At 50.4% G+C, this 15,987-nt stretch overlaps 7 protein-coding genes across 7 annotated transcripts, besides 1 other annotated feature; 1 reads left to right on the top strand and 6 right to left on the bottom strand.

Moving 5' to 3' along the window:
* Window positions 1–1,401, bottom strand: NFIA_040710 (uncharacterized protein; the record flags this gene model as incomplete). Its single annotated transcript, XM_001266391.1, has 2 exons — window positions 1–737; window positions 810–1,401. 2 exons carry the CDS (start codon window positions 1,399–1,401, stop codon window positions 1–3), a joined length of 1,329 nt encoding a protein of 442 aa, XP_001266392.1.
* Window positions 1,402–2,139: 738 nt separating this feature from the next.
* On the top strand, window positions 2,140–2,924 carry NFIA_040700 (uncharacterized protein; the record flags this gene model as incomplete). Its single annotated transcript, XM_001266390.1, has 2 exons — window positions 2,140–2,353; window positions 2,398–2,924. The coding sequence occupies 2 exons, from the start codon at window positions 2,140–2,142 to the stop codon at window positions 2,922–2,924; spliced, it is 741 nt and encodes a 246-aa protein (XP_001266391.1).
* A 5,546-nt stretch (window positions 2,925–8,470) lies between these two features.
* NFIA_040690 (HNH endonuclease family protein) lies at window positions 8,471–9,224 on the bottom strand (the record flags this gene model as incomplete). Its single annotated transcript, XM_001266389.1, has 4 exons — window positions 8,471–8,583; window positions 8,629–8,767; window positions 8,815–8,986; window positions 9,031–9,224. The coding sequence occupies 4 exons, from the start codon at window positions 9,222–9,224 to the stop codon at window positions 8,471–8,473; spliced, it is 618 nt and encodes a 205-aa protein (XP_001266390.1).
* A 544-nt stretch (window positions 9,225–9,768) lies between these two features.
* Window positions 9,769–10,583, bottom strand: NFIA_040680 (type 1 glutamine amidotransferase domain-containing protein; the record flags this gene model as incomplete). The annotated part of the gene is made up of 3 exons (XM_001266388.1): window positions 9,769–10,163; window positions 10,214–10,451; window positions 10,506–10,583. 3 exons carry the CDS (start codon window positions 10,581–10,583, stop codon window positions 9,769–9,771), a joined length of 711 nt encoding a protein of 236 aa, XP_001266389.1.
* Window positions 10,584–10,969: 386 nt separating this feature from the next.
* Window positions 10,970–11,011: a microsatellite.
* A 538-nt stretch (window positions 11,012–11,549) lies between these two features.
* NFIA_040670 (peroxiredoxin family protein) lies at window positions 11,550–12,240 on the bottom strand (the record flags this gene model as incomplete). Its single annotated transcript, XM_001266387.1, has 5 exons — window positions 11,550–11,585; window positions 11,634–11,774; window positions 11,825–11,988; window positions 12,037–12,149; window positions 12,194–12,240. 5 exons carry the CDS (start codon window positions 12,238–12,240, stop codon window positions 11,550–11,552), a joined length of 501 nt encoding a protein of 166 aa, XP_001266388.1.
* Window positions 12,241–12,486: 246 nt separating this feature from the next.
* Window positions 12,487–13,815, bottom strand: NFIA_040660 (NADH:flavin oxidoreductase/NADH oxidase; the record flags this gene model as incomplete). Its single annotated transcript, XM_001266386.1, has 1 exon — window positions 12,487–13,815. One exon carries the CDS (start codon window positions 13,813–13,815, stop codon window positions 12,487–12,489), a length of 1,329 nt encoding a protein of 442 aa, XP_001266387.1.
* A 310-nt stretch (window positions 13,816–14,125) lies between these two features.
* NFIA_040650 (Zn(II)2Cys6 transcription factor) lies at window positions 14,126–15,673 on the bottom strand (the record flags this gene model as incomplete). Its single annotated transcript, XM_001266385.1, has 3 exons — window positions 14,126–14,917; window positions 14,962–15,524; window positions 15,574–15,673. The coding sequence occupies 3 exons, from the start codon at window positions 15,671–15,673 to the stop codon at window positions 14,126–14,128; spliced, it is 1,455 nt and encodes a 484-aa protein (XP_001266386.1).
* Window positions 15,674–15,987: the final 314 nt, after the last annotated feature.

Here is a 15,987-nt window from a genome sequence, read left to right as displayed (position 1 = left end):
TTACAGTCCGCACGGCAGACTCCCAGCACACTCCTCAACACCGTCAGCTCCAAAGGTCTCGACCGAATGCTCGTCAGCCCGCTCGATCGTCTCCTGCATCCAATGCTTCAGTACCTCCATCGGCGGGTGGTTGCCGCCGCCCTTCCCGCCGCGTTTCTCACTATCCTTGCCACGGCCCCCGCGTCCACGCTGACACGGCTGAAAGTGTGCACGCCGCAGGTGCGCTGCGGCATTATAGTTCGCGCCATATCGCTTGCCGTTCCGGCAGGCCTTGCAGTTGGCGAGGAACGTCTTGTCCGGTGAGATGTCCACGCAGACCCAGACTTTGCGCACCTGCGCGTGCACGCGGTCGATGTGCCGGCGCAGCTCATGCTCCCCGTGAAAGCCTTCGGCCTGGTCGTTGCACAGGTGGCAGTACAACATAGGCCGTTGCACGGAGGCTCTGGGAGATAGCGTATTCTTTATGTTGGCTGTGACACATCTGTACTTGCGCTTACCACGCGCCAGCAACGATGGCAAGACTCTGCGCTGACCCTGGGCGTCAACAGGTCTACTACCTTCTCCGTCGGGGCTCAGACCCATACATCGATCCAATCTGTGGGCAAAATCTGATATTTGCGCAGTAAACTGGATGTAAACTTCATCTAGAACCTTCGAACTTAAGGAATGTGACAGAAGGTCATTGAAGGCAAGCTTCATCTCGTCGTATAACGAAATAAGGGCTTTATCGCGTTCATCTAGGTCAGAGCAATGTCAGTAGCACTTCCCCGGAGATCAGTGAAGCTATTCTCGATGAAGGTTCCTCTAACTTTTTGTCATGTCCGAGGTCTTGTCCAACAGCGCATAACCATCATGGATCTTGATTAGAAGACGATTGACGGCAGTCCTATAGGATTTTTCGCTACAGGTCATCAATCGCGGCCATGGGAATATCGCCTTTAGGTGCTCCTCGATCAAATCGTCCATTGCGTGGAAAACGGACTGGCCCTGCTCCATCGACTCATCCGATACTTGAGATCCTGTCGAGAACCTCGATTTTTGTGACGCCCTTGAACCCATAGAGGCTTGTGATCCTGCCCTTGATGTACTGCGACGCTGGCTGCGAAACACATTGTCGTTGTATAGATTGGCCGGGCTTTCTGTCTCGGAATGCCTGCGAACATCTTTATATAGAGGGGTATCGGCACCCGCTGGCAAAGTAGTGGGCTGGGTTGTATCCTGCGTGGCGTCGTCGTCGCCGTCGTTGTTGTTGTTGCAGGCCGGCATGAATTGATTAAGCCGTTGAATCCAGAGCTGATTGCGGTCAGATTCAGGGAGGTGGTTATGACGAAGCAAAAATGCTTTGCGGTAGCCCGATATGGCCCTGGTGAACAAATCGTCGTCCTCCCGAAGGGCCGCCATGGTGAGACTCTGGGGAAGAACAGTTAAAGTATTCAAACGCTGGAAGCGTGTAGGTGTGGGAACGTATGCGACTCTTGGAGGCTAATAACAGGATGGGGGAATATGGAATCAAGTCACAGTATAGGAGAGTATGTATATTGAGGAAATACAGCGGAAAGTCAGACTATAACGGGCGGGATGGAGGGTAGATAGAGGGGATAAAAGGAGCACTCAAAAAGTCCCAAACAAAAGAGCGAAACGAGAATCTCTGAACACTTCCAGATCTAGGCTCATTGGGCCGAGACATGGAAGCCCACCGTCCCATCCCTCCTGGAGCACTGCCATCATCTCTTCGTGACCATCTAAGTCTGGTCGCGGTCAGGTTAAGGTCGACCCGGCGACGACTCGCGGGCTGCCACGTCGTCCAGATCGCGGGGGCGGAGCAGTTAGAATCAGTCGAGTGCTGCAGATAACCTTGATCATGGCTGAGGCCATCCTTGCTCTTTAGCTCAGTACGCAGCACAGGTCCATCGATATACCTCAGATTCTGGCGGTACAAGAGAAACCATTGGACTCGGGGTGGTCATGGAGCGGCTGCCGATGTCGATCTGTTTCTGCGTGCGACCTTTGGTATTTCGTAAGACCAGCTTCGCAGCCCAACACTGCCACCCACACTGCCACTTCGGCTCTGGTCGTATCTTGACAGTGTACTTATAACTATCGTAGATCTATCGGCTACAACTTATCATGATTGACACGATGGCACTGGACGAGGTGGTAGATCTCGTGGAGTACATCAACCGGTCTCTAGATGAAGAAGAAGAATTCCACCTCTTGCGTTTTGAATTTCTTCAAAGGCTCAATATCGTCCGGCTTGAACTTGATTTAGTCCGCTTAAAAGGTCGATTTCAGCATAATAAACGAGCTTCTATCGAGGATTTGGATACTCTCCAGAGCAAGCTACGGGATTATGGTAAGAAACCCACGAACTAAAATGGCTTGACTCACATAAAATAGTGACAGCGATCCGGAACTACCAGTATCTAAAGAATAAAAAGCCCGTCGAAACAAGAGAGGTACGGAGACGAAAGCTTCTTCTACAACGGTACTTCCAGGCTAGAGTCAACGAATCTTTCCACTCCCACTATTGCTACTTCCGAGACGCGGATGAAAGAATCGATCCGTTACGCGGCGCCCTAATGCGGTACCTGCCAGCCTGGCTAGCATTCTCAAGAGAAGAACGTATTTCCCGCGAAAGAGAATATAGCGAAGGGAAACCCCCTAAGGAGGTATCCGCGGTTGTGGATAGGCTTACTCGGTTTCTCCTTGCCTTAATAGGCGGGATCTTCCTTGTGGTGCCTATGGTTATCATGATTCTGGACCCGTCGCAGACTAAGAGCTTGGTGACTGTATCTATCTGCGTTACTTTCTTTGCGCTGGTACTCGCTCTTGGTGTCCGGGTGTCGAATGTGGAAACATTGATTTCGACTGCAACATACGCAGCTGTCCTGGTGGTATTTGTTGGGGCGAATCAGAACTGTTGAGAATGGAACTATATGAGTTGTGTCCCTCACTGGAATATTCTATAGGTTGGCCCCTACCGCGGCATGTCCGCTCTTCAACTGGCAGTAGCGGTTTGCTAGCTGTTTTCAGGCTGGCTAGTGACGCCACAGGTCCAGTTGCCATCCTTTGTGGGATCGCCGTTGTGGCCCTAGGTCTCCGAAAATGCAATATTTGTGTAAAACCATGTTCCTGAGAAGGTTTTGGAGCAGAGCGAAACGAGGGGTATCCTCATCATGTTGAGCTCGAGACTTTGCTCCCGCAAAGTATATCCCCTGGGTTATACCAGTAGCGGGGCTGTGCGACCACGCGGCTGCAACTTTGGGGTGATTGCAAGCCGAGTAGCTGAACAGCGGGCCACTGTCGGGTCCTGAACCCTCGAAGCGTGTCGACCCGGCAAAGCAGGTCCAGTTGCACTTGTGCGCTGTATGTTCTCTCCCTTGACCAGGAGCGCAAGTTAGCTGGTACTCTGGTTTTCCTTGCGCATAATCAAGAAGGTGCTGGATATATCCCGGTAAGTGTGCTGTTCTAGCTTGCTTTCTCTGCAACTTGTTCATTAAAGTATATGGCAAGCTACATACCCCCCGATCCCACAGAAGGCTCTATACTGGATGGCGTTTGCCTTGTCTGCCACAGCTTCAAGAAGTAGAACAAAGGTTCTGCCAATCATTGCAGGGAAACTTTCAAGAAAGTTGTACAACGCTGCTTTCAACAAGACGGAAAGTCCTTCGTCCGAACCCAATTGAAAGTACACGTTTCACTCTCCCTGCATCTGGTACAACTATGTTCACTACCATGTCACTGGAAGGAAGCGACAATCAAAAGATCAGAATGTACCAATTCTGTTTCCGATGTTCCCAATAAGTCGGCCTCCTGCTTAAAGAAGCAAATCCTGGACCTGCAAGCAATTTACTTATACTTCAGGGTTCTGGAATCTTTGAAAGCGTGGGCTTTGAAGAGACATCGGAGCCTTATTCTGCTGGTGTGATGTAGTCAGCAACGAAGAGTCCAATGATATAATCTGGAATATGATCTGTACTGCGCTTATGGAGTATACTCCTCCACTGAAACCACTCCCCATCTTTGGCCAGACACTGTAGTCGCACACCATGAGCAGTTTATTAATTCGTCCAAACAAGACAAGCAGATAGATGGCATGTTAAGGGAGGAGCTTGAGCCGATTTTCGTTGGCGTATGTGGGCTTTAAGAGGCATACATTGCAGATATCCTGTCCAATATGCACCCAAAAGCGTCAAGCTTGTCCACCATATAGTAGCCACCCTCGAGTCATTGTGCTTAGATCCCCAACAGTTATCCCTTTTTTCCAAGGATACATCACGTTTCTAGAAAGCAACCTGAATAAACATTATGTATCCTTCTGCTTGGGCTTTGATAAGTGGGCTGGTTTGGTCATTTGGATGTATAGTCCATCTTTGTTGCCTTTCCATGTTTGCTTTTTGTCAAACGTATATTCCTAGCAAATTATTCTTTGGGGAAGAGGCTGTGCTGTGCCTCTGAGCTATAGGCTGATCTTACGTGGTGATTCCGGATTTGACAAGGCATAGTGCAAGGCATAAGAAGGCGTCTAAGTTTAGCCATAATCCAACCATACCAGAGATTCGATGACCAAATTTGACAGCGGACCCCGATTTCGAATCTGACTGCGACATTTATTACTTTGACTGGATATGTCTACATATAGCCCGCCCTCCTTGACTGAGATCTGTTCGAATGGCCCATCAATATCAGCATACGGTAGGCTTCTCACGTTTGATGAGGCCCTTTATGAGCTTTCTAGTGAAGAACAGGACAGACTCCGTCCATATATTATAGGGGCGCCGGGCACGATTGACGAGAAACTCTCGCGAATAGTCGAAGAAGTGAATAACAAATTGAAGGTTTTGTGTGATCGGCGAGAATGTGTCGGACTTCGAGCTACTGCATATAGAATCATGGAGTGGACGAGAGTCATCGATCCTGTCGGACAAGCCGCTACAGCTGCATTTCCGCTCTATACCGGCTTTCCATGGGCTGCCTTCCGAATCCTAGCTGATGTAATTCATAAATCTGAGGAAACTCCAATGACAACGAAACTGACAATGACTGAAGATAACCATTGCGAGCGAGGTGTTGTTGCTATCAGTATGCCAGGATATGGAGAAAGCGAAACGTTATCTTCTTTCATACACGCAGCAATCCCAAGCCCTAAGCTATGGAGAGGTTGTACAGGATAGAAATGACCTTCACAGAACCATTCTCAAATATTATCTCCCAGGTCATATTGCTTTGTGACGCAAATCCAGCAAGAAGGATATACCATTCTATTTCCCTCCCGAGAATCTTGAAGGATGCTGCTGGTGAAATCGACAGGTTGCTGCATCATATTGAGTGTCAAATTAAAAGCAACCATGAAAAGGGACAGCGCAGACATGAAGAGGTGAACAGAATGCTTCAGTCCATTTGTAATCATCGGTACGAAGAAGACTTCCAGCGTCTGAAGGACAGACGCCTAGAATGTACCGGACATTGGATTTTCGAGCACCAACAATTCCAAAATTGGACTACTACCACGGAAGGTCTTGTTCTTTGGATCTATGGGATCGGTAAGTAAAATGCCGTAAAGAAGTCAGGGTGGACGAAAGCGATGGCCAGCTGACTCGGAATTCGTTAGTGGGTGCCGGCAAATCAGTACTTACTTCGCAAATCGTTGAAATGCTTCAGGATGATAATCAAAGCACAGTGGTGTACTTCTTTAGTGGAAATGGGCCCGCTCGCTGGGATCTGCGATCCATTATTCAATGTTTCCTGACGCAGCTTGCTATAATCGACCAGAAGAACATTCCGAGCAAGTTAATGGAGGCCTTTCGCCGCAGTCAGGAGACAGGGGGCAGAACAGAGCTGTTTTCAGTTCGTACTTGGGAGCAGTTTCTGGCCGACGTGCTACTGAAGCAACCAAAGCCGTTTCTAGTTATAGACGGATTGGATGAGTTCAACCCAACCTTGCAAAGTGACCTTCTTGAGTTGATCAAAAAGCTATTGAACAAGTGTAACCAACTCAGAGTGCTAGTTTCGAGCAGAGAATCCCAGCAGATCAAGATTGGGGCTGAAAGATAAGCTGTGCATTGACCTCAATACTCTTGACCGAAGTGACGAGGAACGAGCTGTGATCCAAGCAAGATTTAATTCAAGAAGTGGCTATTTATTGAGCCCTATATCGGACGAAGATAAGGCTTCATTTATTGACCAAATTATGCAAAAGAGTCATAGACAGTAAGTTATGATAGGTGCCTCCCTAGCAATGTGGTAAACTTGTCTAATACAGACCCGAAGAATTCTGTTAGCCTGCCTTTTGGCCCATTCGATCCTCAACTGTGACCTCCATTCTGAAAGACTGGACTGCATATCAAGGCTGCCTGATGGGCTCGCAGAAAAATACGATGAGGTGATGAATAAAATCAACGGCGACAGCCGGACATGCAAATATGCACACAGAGCTTTTAAGTTTATGATGGCCTCACCAGTACGAGTTTCATCCCAACTGCTAATTGCGGCAGTTTTCCAGGACGAAGACAATGGCAAAATCCAATTGCCCCCCAAGGACATAACGATTGAATACATCAGCAAGGCTTGTTCATGTTTCTTGCTTTACGACCAGCGAACGGAAGTCTTTCTATTTTCCCATCCATCGGCGCGGGAATACCTAGAACACCAGTTCAGCGCTGAGACATGCAACCTGTACCTGGCGAGACTCTCCCTGAAGATTCTGAGGAACACCGAAAAATGTGACATCGCAATAGCTCAAAAGCCTCGCGTTGATTGCATTAGGCCAATTGTTATCCACAGTGCATGTTTTTGGTTCTTGTATGTGAGGTCTCTTGGGAGCAAGGCTGCTGATGACACTCAACTCCAAGACCTGATCAGAAGATTTCTTCAACTGCGCGGAACCCAATCGGGCTATAGATGGTGGCACGGAAAGTGCCATAAGTTCAGTACTGAGATTATGCAGGAACTGGACATGCACCATCGTCGCGCATTCCTTGATGTTCTCAGCTCCCCGCCTTCTCCGTGGTTCTTAGTCGGTGCTTTGGGGTTGAGCTCGATTATCGAAACACCTATCAAACAACCCAAATTGGATGTCAATGATGTAAATGAGGAGGACGAGACTTGCTTCAGTCTAGCAATCAAACATCACCATGTTCGTACCACACAAGCCCTTTTGCACCGGAAAGTGCATGTCCGGCCCCAAGACTTTTCCAGAGCACTCGAAGTCGGTGAAGACATGGATATTGTGCTGTCGATTTGGGGGTCTCCTCACATTCAGCCACAGACACTGTTGAGTACCGATACACTTATAGCTGCTACCCGCAGTTGGGGCTATGAGAATCAGATCTCGCGTGGATTACTCCCCCACTGGCCTTCCACAGTACCCATTAAAGTCAACAGGGAATTGGTGACGGCATTTTCATTTGGGTATCATTTTGGCAACAAACCAACAGATTCTTATATGAGACGCCTCTTGGAGAACAACAGGATTATTGTGGATGATGAAGCACTACCACTCATTGCGGCTGAATGGAGTGGTGTCATCATGAATACAGTCTTGAAAAGAGTTCCTAAGCTTTCTTCAAAAAAGTTACTGGAGCTGTTATTTTCCTCTGTCAGAAATAGGGAAGCAGCCGACCTAATGGTGTCAGTCCTCTTGCGGCATGTTCAAAGAGATATTCCCTTGGCAATTTGGCAAAGACTACTGACAAGAGCTACAAAAAACGCCTGGTGTGGACAATCATTGGTCGACCTTTTTCTCAAAGCCAATCGGAAAATTCGTGTTACAGAGAAAGATCTGATAGCAGCGTCTGCAAACGAAGACCCTGATCAGGCCTTACGCATATTTAACAGCCTGCTTAAACACAGCAGTCGGGACAAAGTTACTGGAGCTCTCCTGCAACAAGTCGTCAAGAATCTCAAGTACTGGAGTGAGAGGGAAAAGGAAGAGCTCGCGCAAATGATTTGGAAATCCAAAGGGTTCGAATATAATAAATGCGCGGATTTGGTTTGGGATATGGCCCTTGAAAGTCGGAATACGATGCGCCTCACCCCGTACAACAAAGAAGCAATGCCGGACGTCATGAAAATACGCAAAAGGCGCCAGCAAAGGAGGTGCACCCACCTCTCATGCAAAGTAACTCCAGAACAAGATGGACAGCAGAGGCTACACGTCTTACCAACTAGGACATAAGACTCTATTTACCATTAGTTAAACCATGCCTACCGAGCAAAAAGCTACGCGGCAGAAGCCGCCCAAAACAGCTACCAGAATCGCCTGATTTGGCGTCTTCGGCCCCTAAAGATATTTTCTATATGTAGAATCCTGATTAGCTTGGCCAAATCATCTATACAGGAAGGTTTAATAAAGGAATGGCTGTATTCTCCATTCAGTAAGTGGTAGTCCAATTCAACAGAATCTATCGACAAAATATCTTTCTCCTGTCAACTAGCTGATAACCCTTCCCATCTCAGACAGTTCCATTCACTAGCAAGTATCCAACATGCTCACAAGCGCACTCTTCTCAGCCGAGGTAATGGTCAAATCATACACATACTTGACCCTCACCCACATCTTTGCATACGTGCAATAATACGAAGCTAGCCCGTTAGCATCATTATCCACCAGAGAGAAAAAAAACTTACTAAGAGGAGGCTTCCACGCCTCGGGTCCATCATCGCTCTTGGCCTGGTTGACGTTATCCGTCACCGCCATCAGCTGCGGGTTGGTCAGGTCATTGGCAAACGCCTGGCGCTGCGCGGTTGTCCATTTAGACGCGCCGGACTACTCCCAATTAGCAGGTGCTGACATCGGAGGATAGGGTGACTTACTCTCCAGGCGTTGGCGAGGGGAACGACATGGTCGATGTCCACATCGCTGGCCTGCGTCCAGGTGGCTCCGTCGTAGGGCGAGTACCATGATCCGCTGGTGGGATAGCAGCTGGAATCCTTGACGATGCCGGTGCCGTCGCGCGCGAGGACGACCTCGCGGGTGTTGCAGGTGCTGAGCTGTTAGCTTAGCCTTTCAAGAGAGGAGGGTGCACGTACCCCCCTTGGCTAATCCAGTGAGGGAAGAGGTCGCGCGAGTAGCCGTCGTTGGAGCCTGCGGCCGCGACGGTCAGGGCAGCCAGCTCGGACTCTGCGGTAGCAGCAGAGGGGATTCCAGGGGGAGTTGGGAGGGCAACTGGGATGGCTGCAACCAGGGGGATGCCCAGGAGGACTGAGAGGAGAAGGCGAGTCATGTTGCCTGTCCGATATACTGAAGAGCTGTGGAGGAAGTGCAAGACTGGTCTATCGCGGGATTAAGCCATTTATATATCTCGAAATCATATTTACGAGAGACCTCGCATCCCAAACCCCTCGCAGCCTACCCAGTCAAATCTTCACGAGGATCCCCTGCAGCATACCAGGCGTCTTGGCAATATCTTCAAAGCGCGTACTGAGAATGATTGGCTGTATATACCATACTAGCATTCTATTCGAGGAGACATTTCCTCGTTATCCCGTCGCGAATATTAGAGATAATGCATCTTCAGGCAAAGGCGGCATCTGATTGACTTATCGGCTGGATCTTGGCATCATATCTCGCACACGCCCAGCCAGAACCACCCCTGATTCGCCAGATACTTGGTGATCGACAGCTGCACGTTTAATGTAGAAAGGGAGGGGTAACTCTCTCCGGAGACCGCCGGCATTTCTTATGATATGAATGTAACCTGACAGTTTAAGCATTAATCCATGTCATAACAATCATATATTATTCAAATTATGTACACACTGAAACGATCAAGCCACACCCAAAGCCCGGAGAATCTCCTTGCCAACCCCCGTCGCACTGGCCGGGTTCTGGCCAGTAATCACTGTAGCGCCCGTGCCAGCAGCCTTGGACACAGCCACCTTCTCCCCCCACGGCTCGTCGGCCTTGACATACCGGTTCCCCGTCACCTTCTGCAGCTCGTCCTCCAGCATAAACGGCATCGCGGACGACATCTGCGCCTGGTCCTCCTCGGTATTGGAGAAGCCGGTCACGGTGCAAGCCGAGAGCAGGGGCACACCGGACGGCGCCTTGGCCTTGAGCAGGACGGTCGGACCGTGACAGACGGCGGCGATGGGCTTCTTGGCGGCGGAGAAGGCTTCGATCAGAGCGATGGAAGTTTCGTCGTTGACGAGGTCAAACATTGCTACTTTCGTCAGCCCCGCAACTGTTGTAAAGAGGAATAAGGGAACGTACGGCCATGTCCACCAACGTAGAAAATTGCATCGAATTCAGACACCTTGGGTAGCACATCGGACAGCTTGACTGTGTTTGTCCAAAGGGACTTTTGCTCGTTTAGGAACTTGGAGGCCACCGGGTCGTTCTCGAACATTTTGACAGAGGCGGGATCAAGCGGTGCCTCACCTCCCTTGGGGGAGGCAATGACCAGCTCGGTCTTGTCGTGGAGGACTTCCCATGGGTGAGCCAATTCGGGCTGCAGGTATCAGTCATTTTGCGTCTTTTGTTCTGTGGGTGTAGGTCTACATACCAGGTACCAGCCCGTGGGATGACCGTTAGAAGGGATCTTGTCCTGAGAGGTCAGGACGATGAGGACTTTGGGAGCCATTTTGCGTATTATTTTGATGGGCGTGACAATTTCTAACAGTGGGTGCAGATAGAGGGTTACTGTAGATTATATACTGTACGTGATGATCATCGATGACATCACTGGTGAACAGCTACGGCGGGGCTCGTCTTTGGTTTAGAATGCTCTGGATGCGACAACAATCATACTACTACTAATAATAATAATGGACAGGAGACGGGTAGATGATCTGAATTGAGGACGCCATTCGTTCAAGCTACTTTAGCTCAAGTATCGCTGCTCCACTGTGGACTCAGCCGAACAACATTGCCCCGACACCGACAAAAGTCTCCGTGATCTGAGGCACGTCTCAATCTGATACGGGTCGAATTGTGTCTCAGTGATGTTATTAAGATAATAGACCTCGAGTCTGTCCACAAGTCTGTCCACAAGTCTGTCCACAAGTCTGTAAATGTGGCCTCGGCTATTCGATGCTCGAATGCAGAATTTTGCCCGATTCTTAAGGCATCGCGTGTATGTTACTGCTAGAGTCATCGACTATTAAAGATACACTATAATATGACAGTATCTAGAGATTGACAATCTTCTTGTCCATTGAATCGAGATACTATTCGCTGCTTTTGCATAGAACACATAGCATATTGCTTCCGAAGCGTACACAGATTTTGGGATGACAGGCCTGGAAGTTACAATGTCTGCGTGGGTGCTCATTCCCGTCAAGTATCCAGTCCTCGATGCACTGGAGCCACTGACTTACATTTACCCATGATGATGATCTAACATTGAATACCTGATTGCATGCTCTAGCTAGGCTATGCATCCATAGCTTACAGCGCTCCCTATCGTCGTACACGTATTCTGTCCCACTGTACAGTGTTCGATCATAGATGGCCGACAGCGAAGGACTCGTCCAATAATGTATGAGCAGTTGCAGGATATATCAAGAACTACACGACTCTATCAATCCTCTAAACCCGATCAACGGTATCACAGATGCGCCAAAACGGCATCCGCACCGGAAACCTACCCTGATCAGCACTCTCGTCACCAACAACAAAGACAGATACATACCTTGACAGCCCCCTTCTCCGTCTCAATCTGCGCATAGGTCACCTTCCCATGGTCAATGATAATCGCATACCGGCCCGTCCGCCCCGCATTCGCCCACCCAATGCTATCCGAAAACCTCGCCTGGGGATCAGACAGAAACAGCTACAACATCTGTTAGCAGTCATCTCCCTTCAAGCAGTTGCATTACATACGATATCATCCCCAGTGACCTGATTCGCCTTGCCCCACGCACTCATCACATACGGATCGTTCGACGCGAGGACAGCAACAATCTGCACGCCCTTTTCCTTTAGCTGCGGGAGGCTCTTGATGTAGCCGGGTAGATGGTTCGCCGAGCAGGTGGGTGTGAATGCGCCTGTGCTGTTAGATCTATAGTTCGCAATTGATGGTGAAGTAAACGAACCAGGAACGGAGAAGAGGACGACTTTCTTATCGGCCCATTCTTTCGAGGCGTTGTAGTTGATTGGGATGCCGCAGGCGTTGATATCGCTGCTTTCTTCGGCGTAGGGGATGTACCTGGCTGAATTAGTGGAGTCAATGGGGGAGGGGAATGGACGGACTGGAAAACGACGTTGTCGGGGAACTTGTCGCCTGGTTTGAGGGCCATTTTGATATCTTGACAGTATATCTTCTATGAGGGATTGATGTGAGGATGATCGGTCGATAATGCTGATTGCTGAGAGGGGGATTGCGGGGAGCTTTAAGGCGTCATGGCGGGGTTAACTAATGCAGTGCATAACTGGCTGAGTCATTTGTGCATCGGAGGGCTCCGATGTTATCATTTTACAAAAGTACTTGGGTTTTCTGCCGGAAATAGGACAAACGCATATATCTGCCGGTCTATATATCTATATTAAATGGCCCTGTCAAACTGTACCGGGACAGTAACCGGCACGCCCAACTTTCTCGCCGTGGAAAACACCCATTCTGGCTCGCGCAGGAACTGACGGGCTATCAGAATCGCATCCGCCTTGGGTTCGGGTCCCGACAGCATTGCCTCGGCTGTAGTCGCCTCGTCCGCTCCCTGAACCAGTCCCCTCGCCTGTTCCGAATCCGTGATCAGACCTACGGCACCCACAAGAGTCGACGCTCCAGCCGCTCGGATGGCCTGGCGGATCTGCCCGGCCAGGTCCGTCTGGTAGGCCGTGTGCAAGTTGATCTTCTGGTCTTTGTGGTTCGCGGCCGAGCTGACATCTACAAGGTCAATCCCCCATTCGGGCAGCTTCTTGACCAGCTCCAGCGAGCTCTGCATATCCCAACTGCCCGACTCCGCGGCAACAGGCTGACCCTCCAACCACTCCGTGGCACTGATACGCAGAAACAGCGGCATCCCCTCGGGGATAACCTCACGAATAGCCGCCGCAACCTCGCGCACAATCCGTGTCCGGTTCTCAAAGCTCCCGCCGTACTCGTCCGTCCGCTTATTCGTCACCGGACTCAGGAACTCGTTGATGAGATAGCCATGCGCCCCATGGATCTCGATAACATCCACCCCAGCCTGCACCGCCAACCGCGCGCTCTTCGCAAACGCCGCCACTAGCTCACGAACCTCCGCCGTGCTCAGCGCCCGCGGCACGCAGTATGCATCCTCCACAGGGCTAAAGATATGCTCCTCCCCGCCAGACGGACCCACCACATCCGCCGGCCACCCGCCGACGCTCTCATCCGCCTTGAGACTCGGCTTGCCCGCCTGCGCCGCCAGCCAAGGCGCAACGGCACTCGCTTTCCGGCCCGCATGCGCAAGCTGGATCCCAACCTTGGCGCCCTGCGCGTGCATGAACTCGACGACGCGCTTCAGACCCAGGAATTGTTCCGAGGTGGTCCCCTCCTGCCAGAGGCCCGAGTCGTTGGGGGAGATGCGCCCGTTGGGCTGCACGGCGGTGGCTTCGATAAAGACGAGGCCTGCGCCTTTGAGGGCGAGGTGGCCCAGATGCGCGAGGTGGTAGTTTGTTAGGGCGCCGACGTGGGGAGAGGACGGGTCCGACTCGCAGGAGTACATGCACATGGGCGAGACCATGATGCGGTTCTTGAGCGTCACATTGCGGATTTGTAAGGGCCGAAAGAGCGTGGGGGTTTTGGGGTCGTTGGGGTGCAGAGCGGCGCCTCCGTTGTTGGCGGGAGTATAGTAGGAGGTGAAGGAGGACTTGGTGACGGCGGGGGACTGGAAGGCGTTGGAACCCATGTTGCTTCAGGTAATGTCCTTAGGACAGAGGTGAGAAGGTGCAAGTGCGAGACAAGGAAGAGAAGACATGATTCTGTAGTATATATATATACTCGGCCGACTGTGTCTTCCAAGTATCGGATAGAAAACGGCTGTACGGATATCGGATACGGCAAATCGCAACGAGGGGACAAGGCGCTGACAAATGCCGCGAATATGGCCCACTTAACTTAAATGTACCGCCATTGGTCGGTTATATATTCTTAACCGCTATTGGCTGATATCCATGCCGAAAAAGGGAAATGGTGTTATTGATCTGGCTTTCTAATGTTCAGATCAACCACAAGTTACTCTGCGCGGTTGATTTCCCACCAGTCCAGTAGGCCGTCAGCATGTTCTGCAGCCGTTTCATGGTGCCATTATTCGTCGCCTGCCAGAACCCTTGTATTTGTGATAGCAATATCTGCCGGTGTGACTGCTTCTCCGCGCAGGTCCCGAGCACCAGAAATGGCCAACTATAGTACTCGGCAAAGTAATCTTGTGCTGGCTGCAGTCGGGTCACAAGGACCATGGCATGTGAAACAAGCTCACTGACGACGAAATTGTCTGTTTGATTGCCGGGATTCATGAGCCGATTGAGAAGGATTCGCGAACACAAGACATACAATCTAGGGCCTGTAAGGAGCTCAGGTGTTGCTGTGACGGCCATTAAGGTATCCCACCGTCTCAGGTCCTGCTCCAGCTCTTTGCAATGGCGGATATCAACGCCATCGGGGTACTGTTGGTACATCCGTGCAATGGTGTAGACGTACTGGAACAGTTTCGGAGGGACCCCGAGGACTGGCGAGGTAGCATCCACGGAAATTTGCGGTCGACAAAGAACCTCCAATATGCTTTCCGCAAGAGAAAAGGCAGAGTCGATAGTAGTTGATTGGGTAGATGTAAGCTGGAAGGGTATACTTGTCGCGACGTGAAACATGAATGATTCGAGAAATAAGCGGGCCCAGGCACCTGTCGCAATAATGCTTGCATCCGGCGTTTTCTTCTGGAAGTACAGCTGAATCAGCTGAGCTGCCCCAGCGAGATGGACATCCACTCCTTGCGAGTGATGCGGTTTGGATCGCTGTCATTGTTAGTTTGATCAGAAACATTGCTTCTTCTGCTCACCTCATAAATGCATAACATCAGCACCGTCCACAAGACAACCGTCCATTGACTGGAGTCAGTAGTTTGTACAAGGCTCTGCCGCAGGCCAGCAACCGCCTTGATGTAATGCAACTCTGCCATGCGCCGGTACTGCGGATTGTTGACAGGTATCTCTGCAGCAGCACAGGCGAGAAGCGCATGCATACAGAAAGGAGATTGAAATGCCCATCGAAGGCTTTCCCTGGTCACCAGCTCATTCACAGCCCCTTTGGTTACAGGATGAATGAGCTGTGGCAGGAAAATGGTTCGCAAGAAGCTAAATAGCTGGCTGTTGGCAGGAGTAAGGACGGAGGAGTAGCTCGCTGGTCCATTTGAGAAGGTGATTATAGATGGTGTATGAGTATAAACAAGTTGACATTCTGTGTCTGAGGCGGAATCTGCCGATATGCTGCTACTTCCAGGATGAGCCAGTTGACCGTGGACATGGCCAGCTCTCCTGCCTGGCCAGACGCATTCTATATTGCGTTTGAGGCAGTTTTGACAAGGCGAGCCCCTCTCATCGCACTTCCTTTTTCGCGATCGGCCTAAATGATTAGCAAGTCTCGAAGAAGGTGTTGTTGAAGGGCAGCTTACAGGTCAAACATCCAGTCTTGGTCCGCAAATGAGCTGGCCGCCGTCGAGGTTGACGGTAGGACTTTTGCATTCTGGCGGTGCAATCTGCCATCGCAGGCATATATATCAATCACTCACACATCTTCTGCGGATATTCGAAACCAACGAAAATAGTTTTCCCTGCCAAACAAATGTTAGGAGGAAACTAGTTAACTGTCGGTTCCATCGCCACGCGCCAGTCACGCGAGCCCGGTGGAGCTCGGCAATTGCCGGCGTACCAACTTGTTCACCTCTATTATATAGATAGGCGCTAAGTACCACTATCGAACAGTGGTGCTTTATGACTCCATTTTCCTAAACAGGTCATGGCTACTTATGCAACATCTGGTGTCCCTCTCTAGCTTAGGCACTCCGAGGCCTCACTCTATCGGAAAA

The sequence above is a fragment of the Aspergillus fischeri genome, genomic scaffold (genome assembly GCF_000149645.3).
Source record: "Aspergillus fischeri NRRL 181 1099437636247 genomic scaffold, whole genome shotgun sequence".
Lineage (NCBI taxonomy): Eukaryota > Fungi > Ascomycota > Eurotiomycetes > Eurotiales > Aspergillaceae > Aspergillus > Aspergillus fischeri.
Note: the sequence above shows the minus strand (reverse complement) of the source record. Positions and strands in the feature narration are given on the sequence as shown.